General features: G+C 32.0%; 2 protein-coding genes, 1 non-coding gene and 1 pseudogene across 3 annotated transcripts; 2 read left to right on the top strand and 2 right to left on the bottom strand.

Annotated features, from left to right (window-relative positions):
* Positions 1–3,247: 3,247 nt before the first annotated feature.
* LOC124916171 lies at positions 3,248–6,341 on the bottom strand (annotated as a pseudogene).
* A 5,682-nt stretch (positions 6,342–12,023) lies between these two features.
* LOC124916906 lies at positions 12,024–12,122 on the top strand. The gene has a single exon (XR_007096980.1). It is a non-coding gene; the product is annotated as a small nucleolar RNA snoR74 (small nucleolar RNA).
* A 3,163-nt stretch (positions 12,123–15,285) lies between these two features.
* LOC124914354 (receptor-like protein EIX2) lies at positions 15,286–18,362 on the top strand. Its single transcript, XM_047454882.1, has one exon. It carries the CDS (start codon positions 15,347–15,349, stop codon positions 18,302–18,304), a length of 2,958 nt encoding a protein of 985 aa, XP_047310838.1. The 5' UTR covers positions 15,286–15,346; the 3' UTR covers positions 18,305–18,362.
* Positions 18,322–20,400, bottom strand: LOC124914355 (triacylglycerol lipase 2-like). The gene is made up of 7 exons (XM_047454883.1): positions 20,213–20,400; positions 19,960–20,082; positions 19,536–19,676; positions 19,337–19,450; positions 19,073–19,257; positions 18,825–19,000; positions 18,322–18,747 (listed from the first exon to the last, which is right to left on the bottom strand). The coding sequence occupies exons 1-7, from the start codon at positions 20,390–20,392 to the stop codon at positions 18,422–18,424; spliced, it is 1,245 nt and encodes a 414-aa protein (XP_047310839.1). The 5' UTR covers positions 20,393–20,400; the 3' UTR covers positions 18,322–18,421.
* Positions 20,401–22,293: the final 1,893 nt, after the last annotated feature.

Raw genomic sequence — 22,293 nt, forward strand, 5'->3', positions numbered from 1 at the left:
ATGGGTTCAAACCTCACCAAAAACATTTTTTATTAAATTTTTTTAACTCAACCTAGGGCAACAAAAAATATCGAACTTTTTTCTAACGGGGGCTGGGGCAACCCAAAACTCGGGGCCGATTCTGGGCTCTTGCACTATTTCATTGTCTTAGAATAGTTGAAACTCGAGTTCTTGATTTTTAATTTTGTTTTATCACAAACTTAAAGAAATAAACTAATGATATTAGGATATTGTTGAACAAATAGATAAAAATTACATGTATGATTGATAATGGACATGTAGTAAAAAATGCTTAGTTGTTTCACATTCATTCATATGATTTGTTATATTCTATTAATGTTTACCTTTTTTACAAGTCAATCTAGACACTAATGATAAAAGAGAATCATTACAAGATCTAAGGTTATGTTTTAATGATTGAAATTGTAATCTATATATATATAATGATGCTTAATTTTTAAAGTGTCCGGATTGCCGGGTCGAGAGCTGTGGTTAATTTGGATACTTGGGTCGGATTGTGGGTTTACCCGTTTTTAAATTTAAAACGGTTAAAAATAAAATTAAAAATGCTAGAGGTATGTTTCGAACTTGCAACCTAACAAAACAAGTACAACTCTTTAACCAACTAGGCTACAAAGACTTTATATTTTAAATTCAACACCAAATTTGATAAACGCGGGACGTTTTAACATTAATATAAGTTCAACTTTTTAACTAACTAATATATAATAATGTTGAGTAAATGGATACTTGGGTCGGATTATGTGTTGACCCACCCATAAATTTAAAACGGTTAAAAATAAAATTAAAAATGTTATCCGTAATTTTTTTCACAGTTTTTTATATTATTACTCGTGCAAATGCACGGGCTAAATGCTAGTGATTTTTAATGATTGAAATTTGAATGGATATAGAAATTTTACTCCATAAAAAATAACGATAAATTATAATTCAATTATTATATTTGAAAAAAATATAATAAAAATAATTTAATATATTATATATATTATTAAAATATTAGTTTGATTCGACCTATTATAATAGTTTTGTCTAGAATTTGGTTTCAATATTATATATATATTTTGCTTCAATAACATATTTTGTTTGGAAAATATATTAAAATTATAATTTTGAACTAAGAGGAGTAGAATTTAAAATTATAAAATTATATTTATTTGAATTCTATTATAATTATAATTTTAATTTTAAATTATCTACTAAAAACAAAAATTATACACTAATTCTAATTTCATAATTATCAAACATACCATCAATAAAATTATTATTATATTTGGTAATACTTTAAGCATCAATTGTCATTAACTTTATGGTTGATGATAGGTTCTTATTCCATTGGAATTATTTCAATAATTTTAATATTATTTAATATTATTAAATTATTTTTCTTTAATTATATTACTTAATTATTAAAAAAAATCATATATATATATATATATTAAAAATAAAAAATAAAAAATATTTGAATATAACAACAAAAACATGACATGAAAATAAAATAAATAAAAATAAAAAACTAAAACAAAATCTAAAAATTAAAAAAATATTAGTCAATACATTATTGAGCTTGTAAGTCCTCAATAATAATGATTCACTTTCCGACGGACTCTATCATAATAATAACATTATGAATAATACGATTAGATGGTTACGATAAGTGAAAGTTTGACGATTTCTCTCTAACTAGATAGTCCTCTAAGAAATAATTAGGATGGTAACTCAAATTTAGGTCTACCATATTAGCCGCATCAATTCAATTTTCTCAATAACCGTCCAAAGACTCGGGCATCACCCAATGAATCCTAGTGATATTCCACAAAATATTTCAGATACTAGTCATCTCTCGACAATGCAAAAGTAAATGAGTTGTTGATTCAACCTCCTCGTGACACATACGACTAACTATAATACAACATTTTTTCATGCACATATCATCCGTAAGAATTGCACCGTGAATAACGCTTCATCCAAAAAACGAGATATTTGATGAAATTTTTGACTCCAAAAGTTTTTCCCAACAAAAATTATATGAACTCATCTTAACGAACAACTTGTAAAATGCTCTACATGAAAACTATTCGTCTATTTTCACCGCATAACATCTTGTTTAGATGGGGACACTTGTTTTTTTTGGAATTAAAGGAGACCTAACATGACACCCCACAACCATGGTTCTCCGCTTAAACTCAAAATGCTTCCAGATTGAATCGAATCTATGACATTTTGATCTTTTAAACCGACTCTTATCACTGAGCTACGTTGGTGGGGCACTTATTTGCGTCTTACTAAAAATAAAATTCTATTATGAGACGAACTCTTCATAATGTTTAATCTCTTTTTATATCTAATTTGGCTAGCGTAACCACTAGATCGATGATCAAACATGTTCTTAATTGTAGCATTTCTACATATAACAATGGAAGCAAGCTCAGGATACGTCGTAGCTAGATTTTGACACTACATCAACTGTCGTCCCAAAAATTGGTCGAAGAATCATCTTCACAATGAATATAGATTGCTCACGAAAAACTTTTCCAAATAAAATAAATTTCTCTCCAAATGTTACAATGTGCTGGATAATTATACATTTTTATGAAACAAATCAGACCAATAAATATCTTTTATTTTTAAAAATATATATTTTATTATTATATATTAATACATTTTAAATTTTTAAGTTTTGTTTGAAGATTTTTACGAAATTTTTTGAAAAATATGATTTAATTAAATATGTATATATATGGAATTTTTATAAAATGAATTATCAAAGTATTTTTTTATATTTAAAATTTAAATTTAATAAAAATAGATAGAAAAATATTTTAATTAATAATGTGACAAAATTTTTTTTAAAACAATAAAAATCCAATATCAAACAACCTCTAACAGTGTGTACTGAATTTATAGAGAAACAAAATAGGATTGTAAGAACCCGGCAGTTATTTCTTACTTTATTATGTAAGAATAAATTATTTTTAAGAAAATTTAAAACCAAATTGGGAGTCAGTTTATTTAGTTTTAAAATGTTTAAAAAGTAAATATTTTTTTATTACAAAATAAATAAATTATAGGAACCAAAATTAATATTAATCATGTCCGTGTTTTCTTACTAATTATTGTTAACAATATTAATTGAGATTTCCATTTAACAGTACAATAACTTATTTTGTGTTATCGCAACAGTTACACATCGTGAGTGATGAACCAAATCAACACTCGTTTATTGATATCAGCACAAGTTCTTTTCCTCATATTGTGTTTCGAAACCATGTTGAGGTACGTCGTCATTCTCAAAGAAGTCAGAGTGAATAACCCTCACGCACTGCTCTGCTTCACTATCGTTTACTATCAACTAGATGTTCACATGACATGTCCAACAACAACAAAAAAAAAAAAAAAAATCAACTACTTTTTTACATGAATACCTAAAAAGGAGCCTTCCATATGACAGATGGATAAATATTCATTTGATGTTATTGAAAGACAAAAATAAAATAAAATTATATACCTTGGATGCACCCTGAGAAATCATCTGGACATTAATGTCATTGGTGTGAAGAACATGAAATGCCTACCAAAAAACAGAGACAAAGAAAAGGTCACGTTGAGCTTTAAAGGTATAAAATCGAGATTTCATGTAAATTTTGATTGGTATTAATGAGAAGACCTTCTCTAGTATAAGTGAGCTTCTCTGGACATTGATTATGAGAGATATGATTGATCTATGTTGAAGAAGATTCACAACTGCAATCTTTTCAAGCTCGTCCAGAACATGATCAATTTCCTTACCAAAGAAAATCATACAATATAATCAGATATCTGACCCACACATAAACAAACAGGCTAGGCATCAAACACAAATTTGACATGGTAATAAAAAATTAATTTTGAGATCAAGATTTTTTCCCTGAAGGAGGCTAACTTTATGACATGATAATAATAATCTATCTAATATATAAGTGGAAAATAAACCAAGATTATCATATGCTTGCCTGTTTAATCAATTCTCTGCTCCAGAGCTTTGATGGATCTAAAGATAAAGAAATCCAGACTTCACTTGTTGCTACAACATCCACAGATATGCCCAAATCCTCAAAGATGGAGAATACCTGTAAGAAGAAATAAATATATATCAACAAATAAGTCCAAAAAATAAGTTTGTTTACCTTGGCAAGAAAGCCATATATATTGACCAAGCATTCGGGTGCTCACGATATCCAACATGGTAACATTTCGTTTCAAGACAATGCTAGTTAACAATGCCTGTCAAGTATTTACAATGGGAATAAATTACTACATTCTTAACCAGTATTTTAGTCAGATGTGATGCAACAACCTTATTCATATCTCTTTTTTTGGTGATGAGGGTCCCTGGGGCTTTTGGGTTGTAAGAATTTTTAACTCTAACAGGAATATCTCCTTCCCTTGCTGGTCTCATGGACTGTAGATGCAGGACCTGTTAAAAGTAGATAAATATTTGAGCATATGTGAATGTTCTGCACTTGACTAGGATTGTAACTGATGTGAACAGACAATGATGGAAAAAGAAAACTGATTCCAATTAGAAAAGTGATAAAGAGCTTTGAAAGTAGGTTTAGAATGTATTATTAATCAAAGTGAAATCTGGAACAAAGTAGTCAACACAACTCACAATGCGCTACTTCACATTATTTACGTTTAGCTGACGAACTATTAGGAGAACAAATTATGTGACATATAATGAAGGCTCTAACTAATGCTACAAATTTGCACAATCAAATGGCTGCGGTCACATGTATGTCAATCAACCTATCCATCTTAATGCAGTTTCAACTATTACATTATCGTCTACTTAGGTGAAATTGAGTGAACAAGCAATAGATAATGATACCTGTGCACCAAAATAAGCAAGTTCTGCAGCCTCGTCAAATGTAATTAAGATATGGAACTGGTTGTGCCCTTGTATATTATATTGGGATCACATGTTAAGACACCATCAACATCCTTCCATACCTGAAGTATACATGATTAGATTATCTATAAATATTCAACATAAAAAAAATCAGATTTTGCATGGTATTATAACACTCTTTTACTGTCTCTTTCTGCATCAGAATTAGAAATGACCTAAAGTAGACATGTTGCATTCAAATGAACAAAATAACATACTAGGGATGACTAAAACTTGAATTACCATTTTCTCGCAAAAAAATAACTTGAATTAACTCAAAATTTGACCAAGCTCTACCCTGTATTTTCAGAAGTTGTGTGCATGTTTACATTCAAGTACCCCAAAGTTTGAAATTTGGTTGCATTCCGGGTTTAAAAATCAAATGGGTCGTTTGGGTACGCTAACAAAAATAACAGGGGCCATTCTTTCATGTCACCTCTTAGGCTCTTACTAACTTTGCAAAGTGTCTGCTCCCTCTCTCTCTAAGATAATAGCCATTTATCTCTGAGAAACATAGTAATTGCAGAATGGATTAAATTGCAATTCATGCAAGGTAGTGAACTAATCAAACACTTCTAAGTAAATCAGTCAGCCATCATGAAGAACCTTTCCAAGAAAACCAGTAACAACAGGAATTGCAGGATCAGAACTCCAATCACTGTGTATATAACCTCTTTGCAACTGCAGGATAAGTCGCCTCTAGAATGTCGGCATTGGTGAAATCATCTGTTGTTATGAAGCCAATGTCAAATGCATCATACTGCAAAAAAAAAAATAAGAGTTTTATGATTGGTCTTTGTGGGAAATGCTAATAAGACAATTCACCAAAATATATAAAGGGTAAATAAATGAGTTGAAGGACAAATTCTAGTGTTCAATACTTCTTTAGATTATAATTAAAAAAGATTTGGGAGGAAGAGACGTGGTTGAAAATGATACAGGGTCACGACTGCATATCAAAAGAAAGATTAAGAACATATTACGACACTAAATGAAAAACAATTTGAGTCGTTTATACATGCAAGAAAAGATTCAAGAGAAGAAGAGTAGTCATAGAATACGTTAGCAGAAAAGATGGAATCATTTTTAAAAAAATAATCTTAATAATCTACTTTTTACATCAGACAATAATTAAAGAAAACAAACTCCAAATATAAGTAAGTACCATAAATACAATACAAAAATAACAAACCTCATATTACATGACTTCATTATATGTTGTGCATTCCTATTTATAGAACACGTTGCAAATCTATATGAATGAAATTAAAGGGCTATCAAGATTGATGGAAACAGATGAGACCTGCAAAACATAGAGAGCAATCTCATTCCTAACAAAATTTGAACCACTAAAAAAAGACCCAGGATTGTGGGAAATATTAAGGAGACACATTCCTCGAAATCCAAACTCTAACATAATAAAAAATAAAAGTCTATCAAAAGAGAGTATGTACAATACCTAATATTCAAATTTGACCTATGCAATGTTGTTTTCAAACTATTTGATATATCTATTAGGTTTATATCAAAAGTGACAATCTTTAAGTTGTCGCTAGACTCTTAACTTTTTAATCCTTTTTTCCCATATAATTGGATTCTGCACTGAAAATAAAGCCTTCAAATTCTGATGTTCTTACATTATCCAACCATAACAAATTATTAACTGTTGGTATATTGATGGTTAGTTATGATTTAGTTAGGTATGTTCACGGTTAGTTACATGATTAGTCAGGTATGTTAATGGTTAGTTATGGGATCAGTCGTGATTAGAAGACGTGGCTCACTGAATTATGTCTAAATCTAGTTAGGAAATGGAAGGAAATGTTTCAGGAGTACAACCAATAATTGCAGATTGAACAATGATGTCATGAGGGTTCTCAATTGCAACAACTACCCTAGAAGATTTGGAGTAAAAAATGAAATCACAAATATAAACAGGGTTCTCTAACTCTAGAAAGGTATTACTCCAATATCAAACTTTTATGGGATGACTCAAAAGGTTTAAAATCAACATTCTACTGTCAAAACAAAAAATGCAGAGAGCATGCTGCTCAAAATGATGAAGATGACAAATTGCTTCAATTTCTGATGGGACTCAATGATCTTTATGAGCACATCATTGATCAAATCCATGTTGTTGATCCATATCCTACGGTTTATAAAGCGTATATTATGCTTTTGAATGTTGAGATGAAACGAGAAATTGATGAAAATAAAACAGAGAGTTTTAGTGCTCTCCACATCAGAAATGAAGAGAATAAAAATCTTGATTTTGATAAAAGTGTGGCTCTTGCTGTTGAAAAAATAATGACTACTGGTCAAGTAAGGAACAATAAGGTTAGAACAGACAAATAAAATTTCTCAAAATCCTTACAAAAATACAGTTTGCAAACATTGTGGATTGAATGGGCATATTCAAGAAGGTTGTTTCAAATTTATTGGCTATCTAGAATGGTTTAAACAATCAAAAAAGAAAAGGAAGAAAACATTTGTGAATACTGTCAACACTCTATATCATGTCAACAACAACCCCGACAATATAACTGCTGATGATTTTAAGATGTTCCGAGCTTTCATGAAAAATATGAAAGAAAATGAGAAAAATAACTTGAAATTTCAAGCAGGTAAAAATTCTAACATTACATTAAATTTTAGTATGAATCTTAATTATGTTGATAATTTTAGTATAACTTGTATTATTAATTCTGGAGCTAATGCTCATATTTGCAATAATAGAAAACTTATGAATAATATTCATGCAATTGTTAAACCATTAGAATTATTTTTATCAGATGGAAGTAAAAAGATAATTACATAAATAGGTACAGTTGTTTTAAATAAACATCTGCACCTAAAAAATGTTATGTTTTCTTCAAATTTTAAATACAACTTTATATCTGTTGCACAATTATTAGAATTAGATAACGTTAAATGTTGTTTTTCTTCAACATATTGTGTTTTCAGAACCTTAAGAAAGATTTAATATTAGGAAAGGGGATTAGGACGAACAAGTACTATTTTGAAAATGATCTGGATGATTTCAATGGTGATCATTTTGTCAAAACAAAAATCAATTATTCCTTTTGTAAGCAATGTAGTATGACAACTTCTATTAATGCAAATGAAAAACTTTCATTTTATAAACTTTGTAATGAGCAGCAGTCTATGACTACTATCAATAAAAAGTTTTCATTTTCAGTTCAAGTTGATTGTAATACATTACATCAAAGATTACATCAAAGACTTGGTCATCCTTCTCATAAGGTTTACAAAAAATATTTCCAAATATAAAACATGAACTTAAACATTGTGACGTTTGCCCTCTTTCTAAAATGACTAGATCACCTTTTATAGTAGTCAATCCAAAACTAACTCAATTTTTGAATTAATTCACATTGATTTATGGGGACCATACAAAGAGTCTTCAATTATCAATACTCCATAGATGTTAACAATTGTAGACAATTATAGTATAACTACATGGAGTTTTATGTTTTCTTATAAAACAATTGTTTTTAGTACAATAAAATCATTTTTTAATAAGGTTAAAACTCAATATGAAAAATATGTTAAAATTATTCGTAGTGATAATGGATCTTAATTTATTAATTCAAAATATTTTGAACTTTTTTCTAATCTTGGCATTCAACATCAAACCTCATGTGTTTACACTCCACAACAAAATGAAGTTGTGGAGCGTAAACATAGACACCTTACTCAAATGGGAAGATCCTTAATACTTCAATCAAACTTGCCTATTAAATTTTGGCCATTTTCTCTATTATTGGCTACTCATCTCATTAATAAGTTACCTAGTAGTGTTCTCAATTGGAAAATACCATTTTCCTTCATTACCAACAATGAGGTTGACTATAGCTATATGCGAACATTTGGTTGTCTTTGTTACATAGTAAATATTCAACCTTATAAAGGTAAATTTGAACCTAGAGGTAAAAAATGTATTTTTTTTGGGATATCCTCTTGATAAAAAATGTTATATAGTTTATGAAATGAATTCAGAAAAAAATTATAACTTCTAGAGATGTTCATTTTTTTGAGAATATTTTTCCATTTGATCAATCTGGAGTTTTAAAATCACAAGATGACTTGGATTCTCTAGAGCATTTCTTTAATAATAATGAGAATTCACCTTGTTTTGGTTCTGATGAGTTTGATATTTTTTATGATTTTGATACTTTTGATGAAATTCAACTTGATGCCTCTATGAAAAATCAAGTTAATGATCCTAATATTAATCTACCTAATCAAGAACAGGTTCAACCAACTAGTTTTGTTCCTAGAAAAGGAATAAGATCTCGAAATAAGCCTCACTGGTTTGATGACTATATGATTATTTATACAATGACTACACAAATCACATGCTTCCACCAACATTTCCTTTTATTTCTAATTACACAGATACTATTTATAAATATTTTCTATCTAACATTTCAAATGTTTGTGAACCAAAAACATACAAAGAAGCATCTCTTAATTCTGATTAGATCAAAGCTTAGAATGATGAAATTCGAGTCTTGAAAGCCAATAAAACTTGGGAAATTACCACTCTTCCACATGGTAAAAAGACTATTGGCAACAAGTGGATTTATAAAACCAAATTAAATCCAGATGGTACAATCGACAAATTTAAAGCTCGGTTAGTTGTCAAAGGATATAATAAAATAAATGACATTGATTTTTATCAAAGTTTTGTTTAGGTGACAAAACTTGTGACTGTACGACTTTTAATTGCATTAAGTGTTGCTAAAAATTTGTTTCTTCGTCAAATTGATGTGCATAATATTTTTCTCCATGGTCATTTAGAGAAAGACATTTATATGCAACGACCAGATGATTATATTGAAGGTAATCCAAATCAAGTTTGCAAATTAAAAAGAAGTCTTTATGTCCTCAAGCAGGCTTCTAGACAATGAAATACTGAATTTTCAAATAATCTTACTAGTTTTGGTTTTGTTCAATCATCTCATGATCTGTTTGTTTATCAAACAAATAAACTCTACTATTATTATGGTATTGATTTATGTTGATGATGTTTTAGTGGCTGGTAACAGTCTTGATGAAATCTCTAAAACAAAAATATTCATTGACTCTAAATTTCCTATTAAAGACTTGAAGGAAACAAAGTACTTCCTTGGTCTTGAAATTGGCAAAACCTTTAAAAGTTTGTTTATTAATCAAAGAAAATACATTCTTGACATCATTGTTGATGTTGGACTCATTGAAGCTAAGCCGGTTAAATCCCCGATGCTTAAAGGCATCAAACTTGAACCAGATTCACAAAGTGTCTTTGTTGAACCATAATCATTTCGTAGACTCATTGGCCGGTTAATTTACCTAAATTTTACACGGCCGGACATTTCATTCGCGGTTCAACAGCTAAGTCAATACATGCACAAACCATCTCAAGTTCATTGGGATGCTGGTTTAGAAATTGTTAGATACCTCAAAGAAACACCTTCCCTTGGAAGTTTTTTTCCTTTTTCTAATCTTGTTGTTCTTGAAGCTTTTTCTGATGCTGGCTGGGAAAAGTGCTCGGATAGTCGACGATCGCTTGCATGATATTGTATCAAATTAGGGACTGCACCTATATCTTGAAAAACGAAGAAGCAAACCACAGTATCTCGATCTTCTACTGAAGCAGAGTATCGCAGTCTTGCATCAACTGTTTGTGAATTGCAATGGATATCGTACAACAAATTAAAAACTCTCATTCCCCTTTGGTGCGACAACCAGGCTGCAGTTCATATCACTCAAAACCCCGTCTTCCATGAGCATACAAAACACATTGACATCGATTGTCACTTAGTTCGTGACAAATACAAAACCGGCTTTATTGATCTTCGACATATCTCAACCAAAAATCAAGTTGCGAACAATTTTACTAAGGCTTTGGATGGTACCCAATTTGATGATGTACGTTCCAAGCTTTATCTACAAGATTTTCATCTTGAGGGAGGAGTGTAAAGAATTATTACCGTTTTATTATTACTGTTTTTATCATTCTCATTTTGTATTTTCCTCATAACTTGAAAGACTTGTTTGTTTATTTTGTTAGTATTTATAATAAGAAAGCTCTCAAAGAACAAACGTGGGTTTTATAATCTCTCAAAAACAAATTTTTAAAATTCTGAACTATTTTTCTAATCTCTCAAAACCTAATCTCTAAAACTCTCAATTATTCTCCATTTTTGTTGATTGCTTAACACAGATATAAAAATATTCTCCCATGTCTTTCCAAGTTTGTTAATATAGATACATAATAATAGAAAAAATGTAATTGTATATTTTATATTATTTTTATAAAATAATATATTTTATAAACCTTCAACAAAAATGTATATTTTTATACGTTCATAATCTTGAGTTATAGACAATAAAATTAGAGATCAATAACATAACTATCTAGGCTTGTAAACATAAAGTAAACTACAACATCATCAACAAATAAAGATATAAGATACTATGTAAAGAGAGTGATAACAAATAACTACTTATATTGATATTTTTTAAATAATTTCAAACAAATTATTTATCATTCCATCTAATTTATCAATTTGTTAAAAAAAAAAGTATGTTAATATATTTCTTAATACCCATTATATTTTTTTTATCACTCTTTAATAAACAAAGTACTGAAATAATTGAATGAATTATTCAAATAAACTCATATGATACCTAACAAATTTAGAAAAAATAAAAACATATATACCATTTTATTTATTTATTTTAAAAGCCCAAGCAATAGAGTTTATGATTTATCAAAGTCCAGCCCAAAGAGTCTATCGGAGCCCAAATGAAAGAGTAATAAAAAACCCTAGACAGCCGCAAGCAAGCATTGAGTCGCCTCCGCTCCAAACCCTTCTTATATAAAAATCAAACCATGCAATTCATCTTCTCCAACTCATTCATTCTGCTGGTTCTTACTTAGGTTATGTGTTTCTTTATTATTTGTTTTATGTTTTATGTTTGATAGATTGTGGGTAATGGAACCCACAAACCCTGATGGAAGCAAGAGGCTTGTAAGTTTCTATTGCAAGCTTGTTGGCATTAACAACAAAATCAGGGAATAGAAAAAACCATCGTTTTTGGGTGAACCTCTTTAGGCGTATTAGTTATGCCATTGACTAGAGGTTCAGTTAATGATGTTACATTCATTCAATTACTTGGTTTGATTGCGATTGGACTAGTAATGACCCTAGTCTTAAGTTATTAGAGGATCTTGACTTTAAGATGACCAATTTTGTTGACCTAGTAATGTGTGAACCAAAAAACAATGTGGTTGATTTTTTCTTTAGACAAGTTGTGTGGACCATGTATTTTTGAGTTATCAAAGCAGCCCATTTTTAAGTTTAGTTTCCTCCTTGAATTACAATAACTCCAAAATTTGATTTGTTTTGGGTTTAATTTACTTCAATAAACTTATTTAATTTAAATTTGTAATAATATTTAATAATGAATAATATATAAATATATATTTAAATAGTAATAACTATAATTTTTTTAATATTTTTTTAAATATCATGATAAGGCTTCTTTGATTGAGGTTTTTTTTTTAAACTGAAAAGGAAAAAAAAATCCTTAAAAGGGTATTGATATATATAAATAAAATAAAAAATAATAATTTAAAATAGAGGTAATTTTAGTATTTTTGTTAATAGAATGGGTAATGTAATTGTTAAGAAATGATTGATTGATTTTATTGAGTTTAAAAATAAAAATCAGGTTATATATTGGAAATTGGGTTAATTTTCGAAATTCCTTGCCAAAACCATAAAACATTGTTCAAATGGGTCTCTCAGACGAAAATACCCTTGATTTTCTTTCGCGTAACAATTAGTCCTTCGTGTAACTCTTCGCGTAACCCTTCGCGTAATCATTGATTCGCGTAAGGCTTCGCGTAACACGTTTTATAAAAGGATTTTTTTCATTTTTTATCATATTTCTCTCTCTTTCGCGTAAGCCCTTTTCTTCTCTTCAATCCATTTGTTGCTCGATCCAGTTTGTATTCCTCTCGATTCTGGTCAACTCCCTCGCCACCGTCATTGCCTGCATTCTATCCGTGCATTTACAGGTTAGTATAGTATTTGTTTAGGGTTTATAGTATTAGTTTATAGTATTACGCGAATGTATTACTGGGTCTTGTTGATTCTTATAGGTTATTAGTTTGATATAGTATTAGTTTAGTATAATATTAGTTTATGGTTTAATATGGAAAAAACTAATACTATAAACCCTAACTAAACCCTAAACGAATATTATACTAACATGTAAATGCACGGATAGAATGCAGGCAACGGCGGTGGTGAGGGAGTTGACCGGAATCGAGAGGAATACAAACTGGATCGAGCAACAAAGGGATTGAAGAAGAAGAAAAGGGCTTACGCGAAAGAGAGAGAGAGAAAGAAGATAAAAAATGAAAAAAAAATCCTTTTATAGGACGTGTTACGCGAAGCAATGATTACGCGAAGGGTTACGCGAAGGGCTAATTGTTACGAGAAGGAAAATCAGAGGTATTTTTGTCCGAGAGACCCATTTAGGCAATGTTTTATGGTTTTGGCCATTTGAGGATTTTGAGGGCTATGAAACTCATTTGAGCCAATTTCCCTTTTATATATAATTCACTATTTAATTATATATTTATAAGTTTAATATTATTTATTTAAAATATTTTAAATTTTAATTAATTTAAATTTAAACATTAAAAAATAAATTCATTTGAAAATAAATTATAAACAAATAGTTTCTATAAGATTTTGTTAATATATTTAAATTTTAATTATAATTAATAAAATGATAAGAAATAATTTGTTTTAACAAAAATATATCTTATAAATATAATGTCATATAATTATTTATTTTAAAAAAAAAAATGTCATGAATGTGAGATGTCAAGTTAACTCTCATTTATTCTAAAAAAAATACATGAGCTTGTTTGTAAGTAATTTTGATTTTTATTTAGTTTTTAGTAGTAGATGATTAAATAAAATTATGTTAAAAAAGTAAAAAATATTAACAAGTAAAAATTTAATTAAACATTGATGGTAGAAGAGCGATAAATGAGGGAATTTAAATTTATATAGAAGTCATAAAGAGAGAATTTGGGAGAGAATGATGAGTCGCGACATATCACTAGCTGAAAAAAGATAAAGTGTGAGAGGGAGAAGAGAGAAAAAAATTGTTACCGTCACTTTGTTTCTTTTAAAATTCTCTCTCTCAAATTTTATCTCTCAATCATCTCTCATTATATATAACCAAATTATGAGCTCATATAAATTCGAGAAAACGATTTACCCTCAATTGTTTCTATCGACTTTCTAAAAAGAATAATAATTATAGGTAATACAAATTGAATAGACTTAAAAAATAAAAAACAAAAGTGTATTTCATCGAAACTATTGAGCCGATAATATAGACTAGTAAAATGAGAGTAGAGATTGAAAGTTGAAAGCGCAAATAGATACTCGGAGCATTGATGATAGGAAGAAACGACATCAAAGATCGGGAAAGATTTGAGTCAGTTAACCCTCCACTGAGCAATGTGTAAAGTAGTGACGACCCTAAGATAAGACAACTAATAGTTTAGAACCCTTAAATCTTAAGCTCCTAATTTTTTTTTATAAAAAATAAAATACCTTAACAAGATTCAACATAATTATATCATTTAATCAACTAAACTAAACTATTTAAGTTTAATATAAAATTTTAAATCATTATAATATAATAGGTCCTCAAACTTCTATAATGTTTAAACTTCAAACCGCCCCGTGTGTAAGGGGCAGGGTAGTACTAGGAAGATTCTTTTCTTACTCGACGAATTTTTTCCATAACATAGTTGAGTAGAAATAATGAGAATAATAACTCGTTTATACTTGTGTCAATCTAAACTTACTACTAGTAACTATAAAAACACTCAAACAACACCTATGACTTCACATAAAATCTCAGTTAGCAGTATAAACAATACAAAAAGAAGTGACTAAGCTGATCTTACATGCTTTTTATATCAGCTTAAAAGCAGATCAAACAAAGCCAAAGTATTAAAATAAACATAGACATTGACGTGCAATTTGGTAAATTTGGAATATTGAGTGATGTTTCTTTCCATAGATGGTAGATCATTGTTGACTATTGGTCATTTTAAATAGAAAAAAATTAATGAGAGTTGAAGACGCACACACTCTCTCTCTCTCTTTCCACAATATGAAACTGTTTAATCAAAAAGAAGAAAATAATGTATACACACACCAACTTTGAAAATCCTCAGAAACCCTACTCCTGTCAAGACTCAAGACCTATTACTGAATTTCCCACATAAAAACACTTCATTTATATCTCTTTTTTTTCAGCAATCAAGGTTCTACCTTTCAAGAAGAATCCATGGCTAATTTCAAAATTCTCATAGAGTTCTCTCTACTTGTATTCATTTGCTGCAATTTTCTATGCTCTGTTGTCATTAACGCAGCTAGTTGTTTACATGTCGAGAGAAATGCACTTCTCTCCTTCAAAGATGGTCTTGATGATCCCTCCGGCAGGCTATCATCTTGGGTTGTCGGTGTCGACTGCTGCAAGTGGGAAGGTGTTGACTGCGACGAGAAGACCGGTCGAGTCGTCAGTCTCAAACTTCAGAATCCTTTTCCGGATAACCCTGATGCCGGTTTTGGATTAACTGCAGGTAATCTCAATTCTTCTCTTGCTAGTCTAAAGCAATTGGGTTATTTGGATCTTAGCATGAACAATTTCGGAGGAATTTCAATCCCTGGTTTCTTTGGATCGTTTGAGAAATTAAGATATCTCAATCTCTCTGGTTCCTCATTCGGTGGAACTTTTCCACCCCAGCTTGGGAATCTGACTGATTTAGTTTATCTTGATCTTAGCAATTCCATCTCTGATCAAGTGGCAAATGACTTGAACTGGATTTCTACCCTTTCTTCATTGAAGCATCTTAATATGGGCAATGTTAATCTTAATTTGTCTGCTCACAATTGGCTTGAGAATGTAAACATGCTTCCTTCTCTAATTGAGTTACATTTGCCCAATTGTGCCCTTACAAATCTTCCTCCATCTCTTCCACTTGTTAACCTCACTTCACTCTCCGTCCTTGAATTAAGCAGCAATGGTTTCGTAAATTCCACCTTTCCCACATGGCTGTTCAACTTGAGTAACCTTACATATCTCAACCTCTATTCAAACGGACTCCAAGGAACTATCCCAGATGGTATTTCCTCTCTGAAATTCATTGAACACATCGATTTATCCTTTAACGGTTACATCATGGGAAAGTTACCAAAGGATCTAGGAAATCTCTGCAATTTGCGAAAACTTCTCCTCTCTGGAACCCAATTTGAAGGCGAGATTGGTGATCTTATCGACGGATTTTCATCCTGTGTCAATACAAGTAGATTGGAGGAGTTGGATTTGGGTTACAATCAGCTTGGCGGGTTTCTTCCGAAATCATTGGGGCGTTTGAGTAATTTGAAGTATTTGACTCTGTCGGATAACTCCTTTCTTGGAGATATTCCGGAATCCATTGGAAACTTGTCGTCCCTAGTGGAACTTTCCGTTTCCAACAATCAAATGAACGGATCTGTTCCGGAAAGTCTTGGAAAGCTGTCGGCTTTGTCTGTGTTAGATCTCTCGAAAAATCCATGGAATGGGGTCATAACAGAGATGCATTTTCTTAATCTATCGAGTTTGAAGCAGTTGTCAATAATGGGCACAACTCCAAAGATTAACTTTGTGATTGACATCAATCCGGATTGGATTCCTCCTTTCAGACTCGAGTACATTGACATCAAATCATGCCAAGTGGGTCCGAGGTTTCCCAGTTGGCTGAGGAACCAGAACAAGATAAACTACCTTGTACTCAAGAACACAATGATTTCTGACGTCGTACCGGATTGGTTTCTTAATCTGAATTTGAGTCTTAGATGGTTTGAGTTGGCTTACAACAATCTGAGCGGAGAAGTGCCCAACAGGTTCGTCTTCGAAGAAGGAACGTTTCTAGATTTGGGGACAAATCGCTTTGAGGGTCCACTTCCTATGTTTTCTTCAAACATAAGCACTTTCTACTTGAGCAACAATTTGTTCCATGGAACCATACCAGCCAACATCGGCCAACTAATGCCAATGTTGACAAATTTCGACGTTACCAATAATTCTCTTCATGGAATAATACCTGCATCATTTGGTGAAATTCAAACACTAACAAGCCTTCAGCTCTCCAGAAACAATTTTTCGGGTGAAATCCCGGATCTCATTTGGGAAGGCTGGCTGACTCTGTACATTATAGATTTGTCTTTCAACAAATTGACTGGGAAAATACCGAGTTCGATAGGCACTCTGAGCTGGTTAATGTTTCTATCCTTGAGTAATAATAAACTCGATGGTCAAATTCCTCCTTCTTTGCAGAACTGCACGAAAATGAAAAAGCTAGACCTCGAGAACAACATGTTCACTGGCCAGGTTCCATCGTGGATAGGGGAGAAACTGTCGATACTTCTGATTCTAAAGCTTAGATCAAACCGGTTCAATGGGGGTATTCCAAAGCAGCTTTGTGGTCTTTCGGATCTTCACATTTTGGACCTTGCTCAGAATGGTCTTTCGGGCACAATTCCTCTCTGTTTGAGTAACTTGACTGGCATGGCAACTGAAATTGATGTAGCAAGGTATGAAGGTGAATTGAATGTTTTTGTGAAAGGAAGAGATCTAGTTTATAAGGATACTCTTTTCCTTGTGAACTTGATCGATTTCTCTGACAATAATCTGTCGGGAAGCATTCCAAATATATTTTCAAATTTATCAAGACTCGGGTCACTGAATTTGTCTTCTAATCACTTGACCGGAGAGATACCTGATGATATTGGAAGCTTATATAGGCTAGAGACGCTAGACCTTTCAAGGAACCAGCTTTCTGGGCCGATCTCAGTAAGCTTAGCTTCTATGACTGCGTTAAACCATCTCAATTTGTCTTACAACGACTTCAGTGGTAGAATACCGACTAGCAATCAGTTCAATACATTCGATTCCTCTACATACATGAATAATCCAAGACTCTGTGGGCGTCCATTGACAGTCCCATGCGCAGGGGATCCTGATCAGACGAGTTCTCCTCCCACTGTTACTGACGACGAAGAAGAAGAAAACTGGTTTGAAATGAGGTGGTTCATCGTTAGCATGGTATTGGGATTCACGATTGGTTTCTGGGGATTTTTCGGTACTTTGATCATTAAACAATCATGGAGAATATGTTTTTTTGGGTTTGTGGATGAGAAACTTTTAGATGCTGCAGTGGGTGTGAGGCGTTTAAGGAAGAAACTAAAGTCTAAGCGAGTGTGAGTGTGATTAATTAGTACTATTGTAATAAATTTGAAAAATAAGATTTATGCTTTACATTCACCATTCAACATTACAGATTCATTCAACAAGGATCAGATAATGTATGTAAATTAAAAATTAAAATACTGGGTTGTTGAGAAATGCGACAACTTGGTTGAAAACGACATCTTTAGCTGTGAGGCCCAAGACAAAATCAACATGGCCATAATTTGGAACGTAGTGGACAGTAATCTTATCTCGATCGTGATCTCTAAGGGTGTGGAGTAAATTGTTGACGTCTTCTGTGTCGGAGAGATAATCATTGCCGCCGTAGGATAGAAAAAGAGGGAAATTATGAGGAATGTTAGCCAGATTGTAGATTGGAGGGCTAAATTGCCCATAATGCACAATATTCGAAAGTGCATTTCCATAATCATACTTCGACAATATCCCAGATCGTACAGCTGAAATCATAATAATAATATACATTAAATAAGTAAATGAATGCATAAAAAACATACTTATAACTTAGTTTACTTACTCTGAGCCAAGTGAATAACATTCTTAGTAGCTGTGGGTTGAGGCTCACTCTTTATATAGAGATCGATTGATGAAGTATTTAGACAGCAATTCTTTCCTGTGATTGCTGCTATCAAATCAAAGCAACTTATACCAGGTTTAGCACATATCAACCTCACGAATTCCTTCACCGGGTACCTGTTTTTTTTTGTTTTTTTTAGATTAAACTAATTAATTAACAAAGAAAGGTTTAAGAACTAGAGTAAGTACCCTAATGGATCGAATTCGGCAATGCCCAGAATCTTGTAAGCCTCTGAAAGTAAGGATCTTGCAGCTATATTGCCGAGACCGGTCTTCATGTGACTTAAGTAAGCAATTGGGCTTAATAAAGAAGCCGATCTCAACTTGTCTATTTGGTTTCGTTCTGACAAGGATGTCAGAGCTACGAGGGTTCCCTGCATTAATTAATTAATTAATTATAATGATTATAAATAAAGAAAAAAAAGTAAATATAGGGTTTAGGGTTTGTAGTACTAGTGAGTGGCCGACGTAGTTGATCTTGTGTTTTCCGGTGGTGGTGTAAACGAAATCAATGGCGGCAGGCAAGTCGTAGGCGGCGATTTCATCCCATGACCAGTCCCAATATTTCTACATCAACAAGGTAATATATAATTAATTTAATTAATTAAGGATATGATGATGTATATCAGTATATGTATGTATGATTTATTACTTGTTGACGGGTGTCAAGGGAGACGTGGCGGCGGCTGTAGGCGGTTCCTCTGGTGTTGACAATCCAAACATCGAAACCATTGTCGGCTAGTATCATCGGTAATGACTCTTCTGGAGAATTCAATACCCATGAAGAACCGTCCTAAACATTCATTCATTATTTAATTCACAAAATATTTATTTTTAATAATTATCAAAACCCATTAAATTAAATATTTAATATAATGCAGCCAGCACTTAATTGGTACTAATGGACCGATTGTACTAGATGAATACACGTGTGGATATTGATGATGAAGTGCTGGGAGTGGCAACAGAATAATTATGGGAGTGACAACTTTAATGTCTGCTTGTGTGAACACTACTAATATTTATAATATAAATAAAAGAAAAGAATTTGGATTGGATTAATATTCTATGATTACCACAAGAAAACCATGTTGTAACAAAACGGGCTGTTTAGGGACAGCCCCGGCGGCGGCGCCGCCGCCTGCACGGCCTTCAGGGATTCTCTGGACACTTAATATGTAACCATCTTTAGTTTCCACCTGCCACATGGATTAATTATATAATTAAGAATTAGCCCGAATTTATTAACGTAAGATATGTTGTCAAATTTAGAAATAACTATACTTAAATTTGAACAAATAAATGTTATTAAATTTGTAGAATACTCACGGTGAATTCTTGGCACTTGTAGCCGTGGATAAGAACAGAGACAGCGCATAAACCAGTCGCAACGTCGGTCGAGTGGTACTGTTCTTGTACCATGGCCGGTGTTATCAACCGACTAGACCCCACCGCCGTCGTCACTAACATCGCTGCCACCGCCACCGTGAATAGTCCTCTGTAACCCATCTCTTTCTTTCTCGTCCGGTAAATTGCTCTTTTTTTATTCCTCACAGTCCTATTTATACAAAGGAGGGTGCACTCTGGATTTAGTTTACTTAACGAGGCAGAAATAGAAAATAAAATTAAAAACATAAAGGATAAAAATGATCATATATTCTCATTTTCACACCCTAAAAGTTAAAAACAATGGACCCCATCTGGACACAAACAACCTCTCTTTCAGGGAAATTTGATGAAATGCCCCCATAACAGGGGAAATTCCAAAAAGGGCCCCCGCCTACTAAAGTTGGCAAAAAGGGCCCTTTTGCCCCGCGAAATGTCGGAAATACCCCTTCGGCGCCATTTCTTACGCTCAAAGACGCGAATTACCAATCACGCGATTCATCTAAATCGCGTGAGTTCATCACCGCGATTTAGATGAAACGCGTGATTAGTAATTCGCGTTTTTAAATGTACGCGATTTACCATGCACGCGATTTAATCTAAATCGCGGTGATGAACTCACGCGATTTAGATTAAATCGCGTCCATGGTAAATCGCGTCTTTAGTCTTATATATAATTTTCACGCCCTAATTTTAAACAAAACCTCCCCGATTCTCCCTCCCACTCCGACTGCGGCCGACTTTCCATTCCCACATCCATCAAGATCATCGTTCCTCAACATCAGCGTTCCTCAACATCATTGTTCCTCAACATCATCGTTCCTCAACATCTTCGAGATCCTTCCAACATCATCGTTCTTCAACATCATCAGGTCAGTTTAGGGCTTAGGGTTTAGACTTAGGTTTTGATGTATATTTACCGTTTATATTCATGGATATGGATGTATTTAGGGTTAAAGGATTGGTTTTGATGTATATTATGCCGTTTCCTATGTATATCGAAGTATTTAGGTTTAGGGTTAGGTTTTGATGTATATTTACCGTTTATATTCATGGATATTGGTGTATTTAGGGGTAAAGGTTTGGTTTTGATGTATATTATGCCGTTTCCTATGTATATCGAAGTATTTGGGTTTAGGGTTAGGTGTCGATGTATATTCTGCCATTTATATGGATGTATTTAGGTTTAGGGTTTGGTTTTGATGTATATTATGCTGTTTATAATGGATATTGATGTATTTAGGTTTATGGTTAGGTTTTGATGTATATTTTGCCATTTATATTGATAGATATTATAGTATTTATGTTTAGGGTTAGGTTTCGATGTATATTCTGCCATTCATATTCATGGATATTGTTGTATTTAGGGTTTAAGGTTTGGTTTTCCTATATATACTGATTGATTGTTGATTTTCAATTACATGAATATTGTATGGTTAGCTATTGATGTATATTCTGCTGTTTATAATGATGGATATTGTAGTATTTAGATCAGGAGCTGCCGTCTGGTTTTCTCAGTTCGTTCAACAAAATGGTATGTATTAAAATGGATTTTAATAAAATTGTTTTCTCAGTTCGTTCAACTCTTTTTTTTATAATATGCAGGCAACAAACACTGTTATGACCTTATGTCCCAATCAATTATCACCTGAAAATAATGTATGTTCTATTCTCTCTACTATGTCCATATTAACTAGTTTTGTATGTAATAACCATTATATTATTGTTTTACACAGTTGTTGATAGTTGAATTTGCTCGCACTTTTGGTGCAAGGGTGTCTCCGAAGTGGAGAGAAGATGTAACTCATGTTATTGCTTACACTGATCCCAATGGTGCATGCGGCCGAACTCAAAAAGTATTGAAGGCAATTCTGAACGGGAAATGGGTCCTTACTATTGATTGTGAGTCTCTGTTAACAAGATTATTTTCATACATATGTCTGTTAAATTAGATTAAAAATTATTTTCATACACATTTGTTTAGGGATAAAATCATCATTGGAAACAGAAAACTGTGTTGATGA

This window comes from Impatiens glandulifera, chromosome 9, assembly GCF_907164915.1.
Source record: "Impatiens glandulifera chromosome 9, dImpGla2.1, whole genome shotgun sequence".
Classification (NCBI taxonomy): Eukaryota; Viridiplantae; Streptophyta; class Magnoliopsida; order Ericales; family Balsaminaceae; genus Impatiens; species Impatiens glandulifera.

Excerpts from the sequence above, each read along its gene's own strand:
- LOC124914354 (XM_047454882.1), top strand. The coding sequence starts at position 15,347 with ATGGCTAATTTCAAAATTCTCATAGAGTTCTCTCTACTTGTATTCATT.
- LOC124914355 (XM_047454883.1), bottom strand. The coding sequence starts at position 20,392 with ATGGGTTACAGAGGACTATTCACGGTGGCGGTGGCAGCGATGTTAGTG. Across the intron at positions 19,451-19,535 it reads CCCTTGACACCCGTCAACAA|AAATATTGGGACTGGTCATG; the intron begins GTAATAAATCAT and ends TTGTTGATGTAG. Across the intron at positions 19,001-19,072 it reads GCCGAATTCGATCCATTAGG|GTACCCGGTGAAGGAATTCG; the intron begins GTACTTACTCTA and ends AAAAAAAAACAG.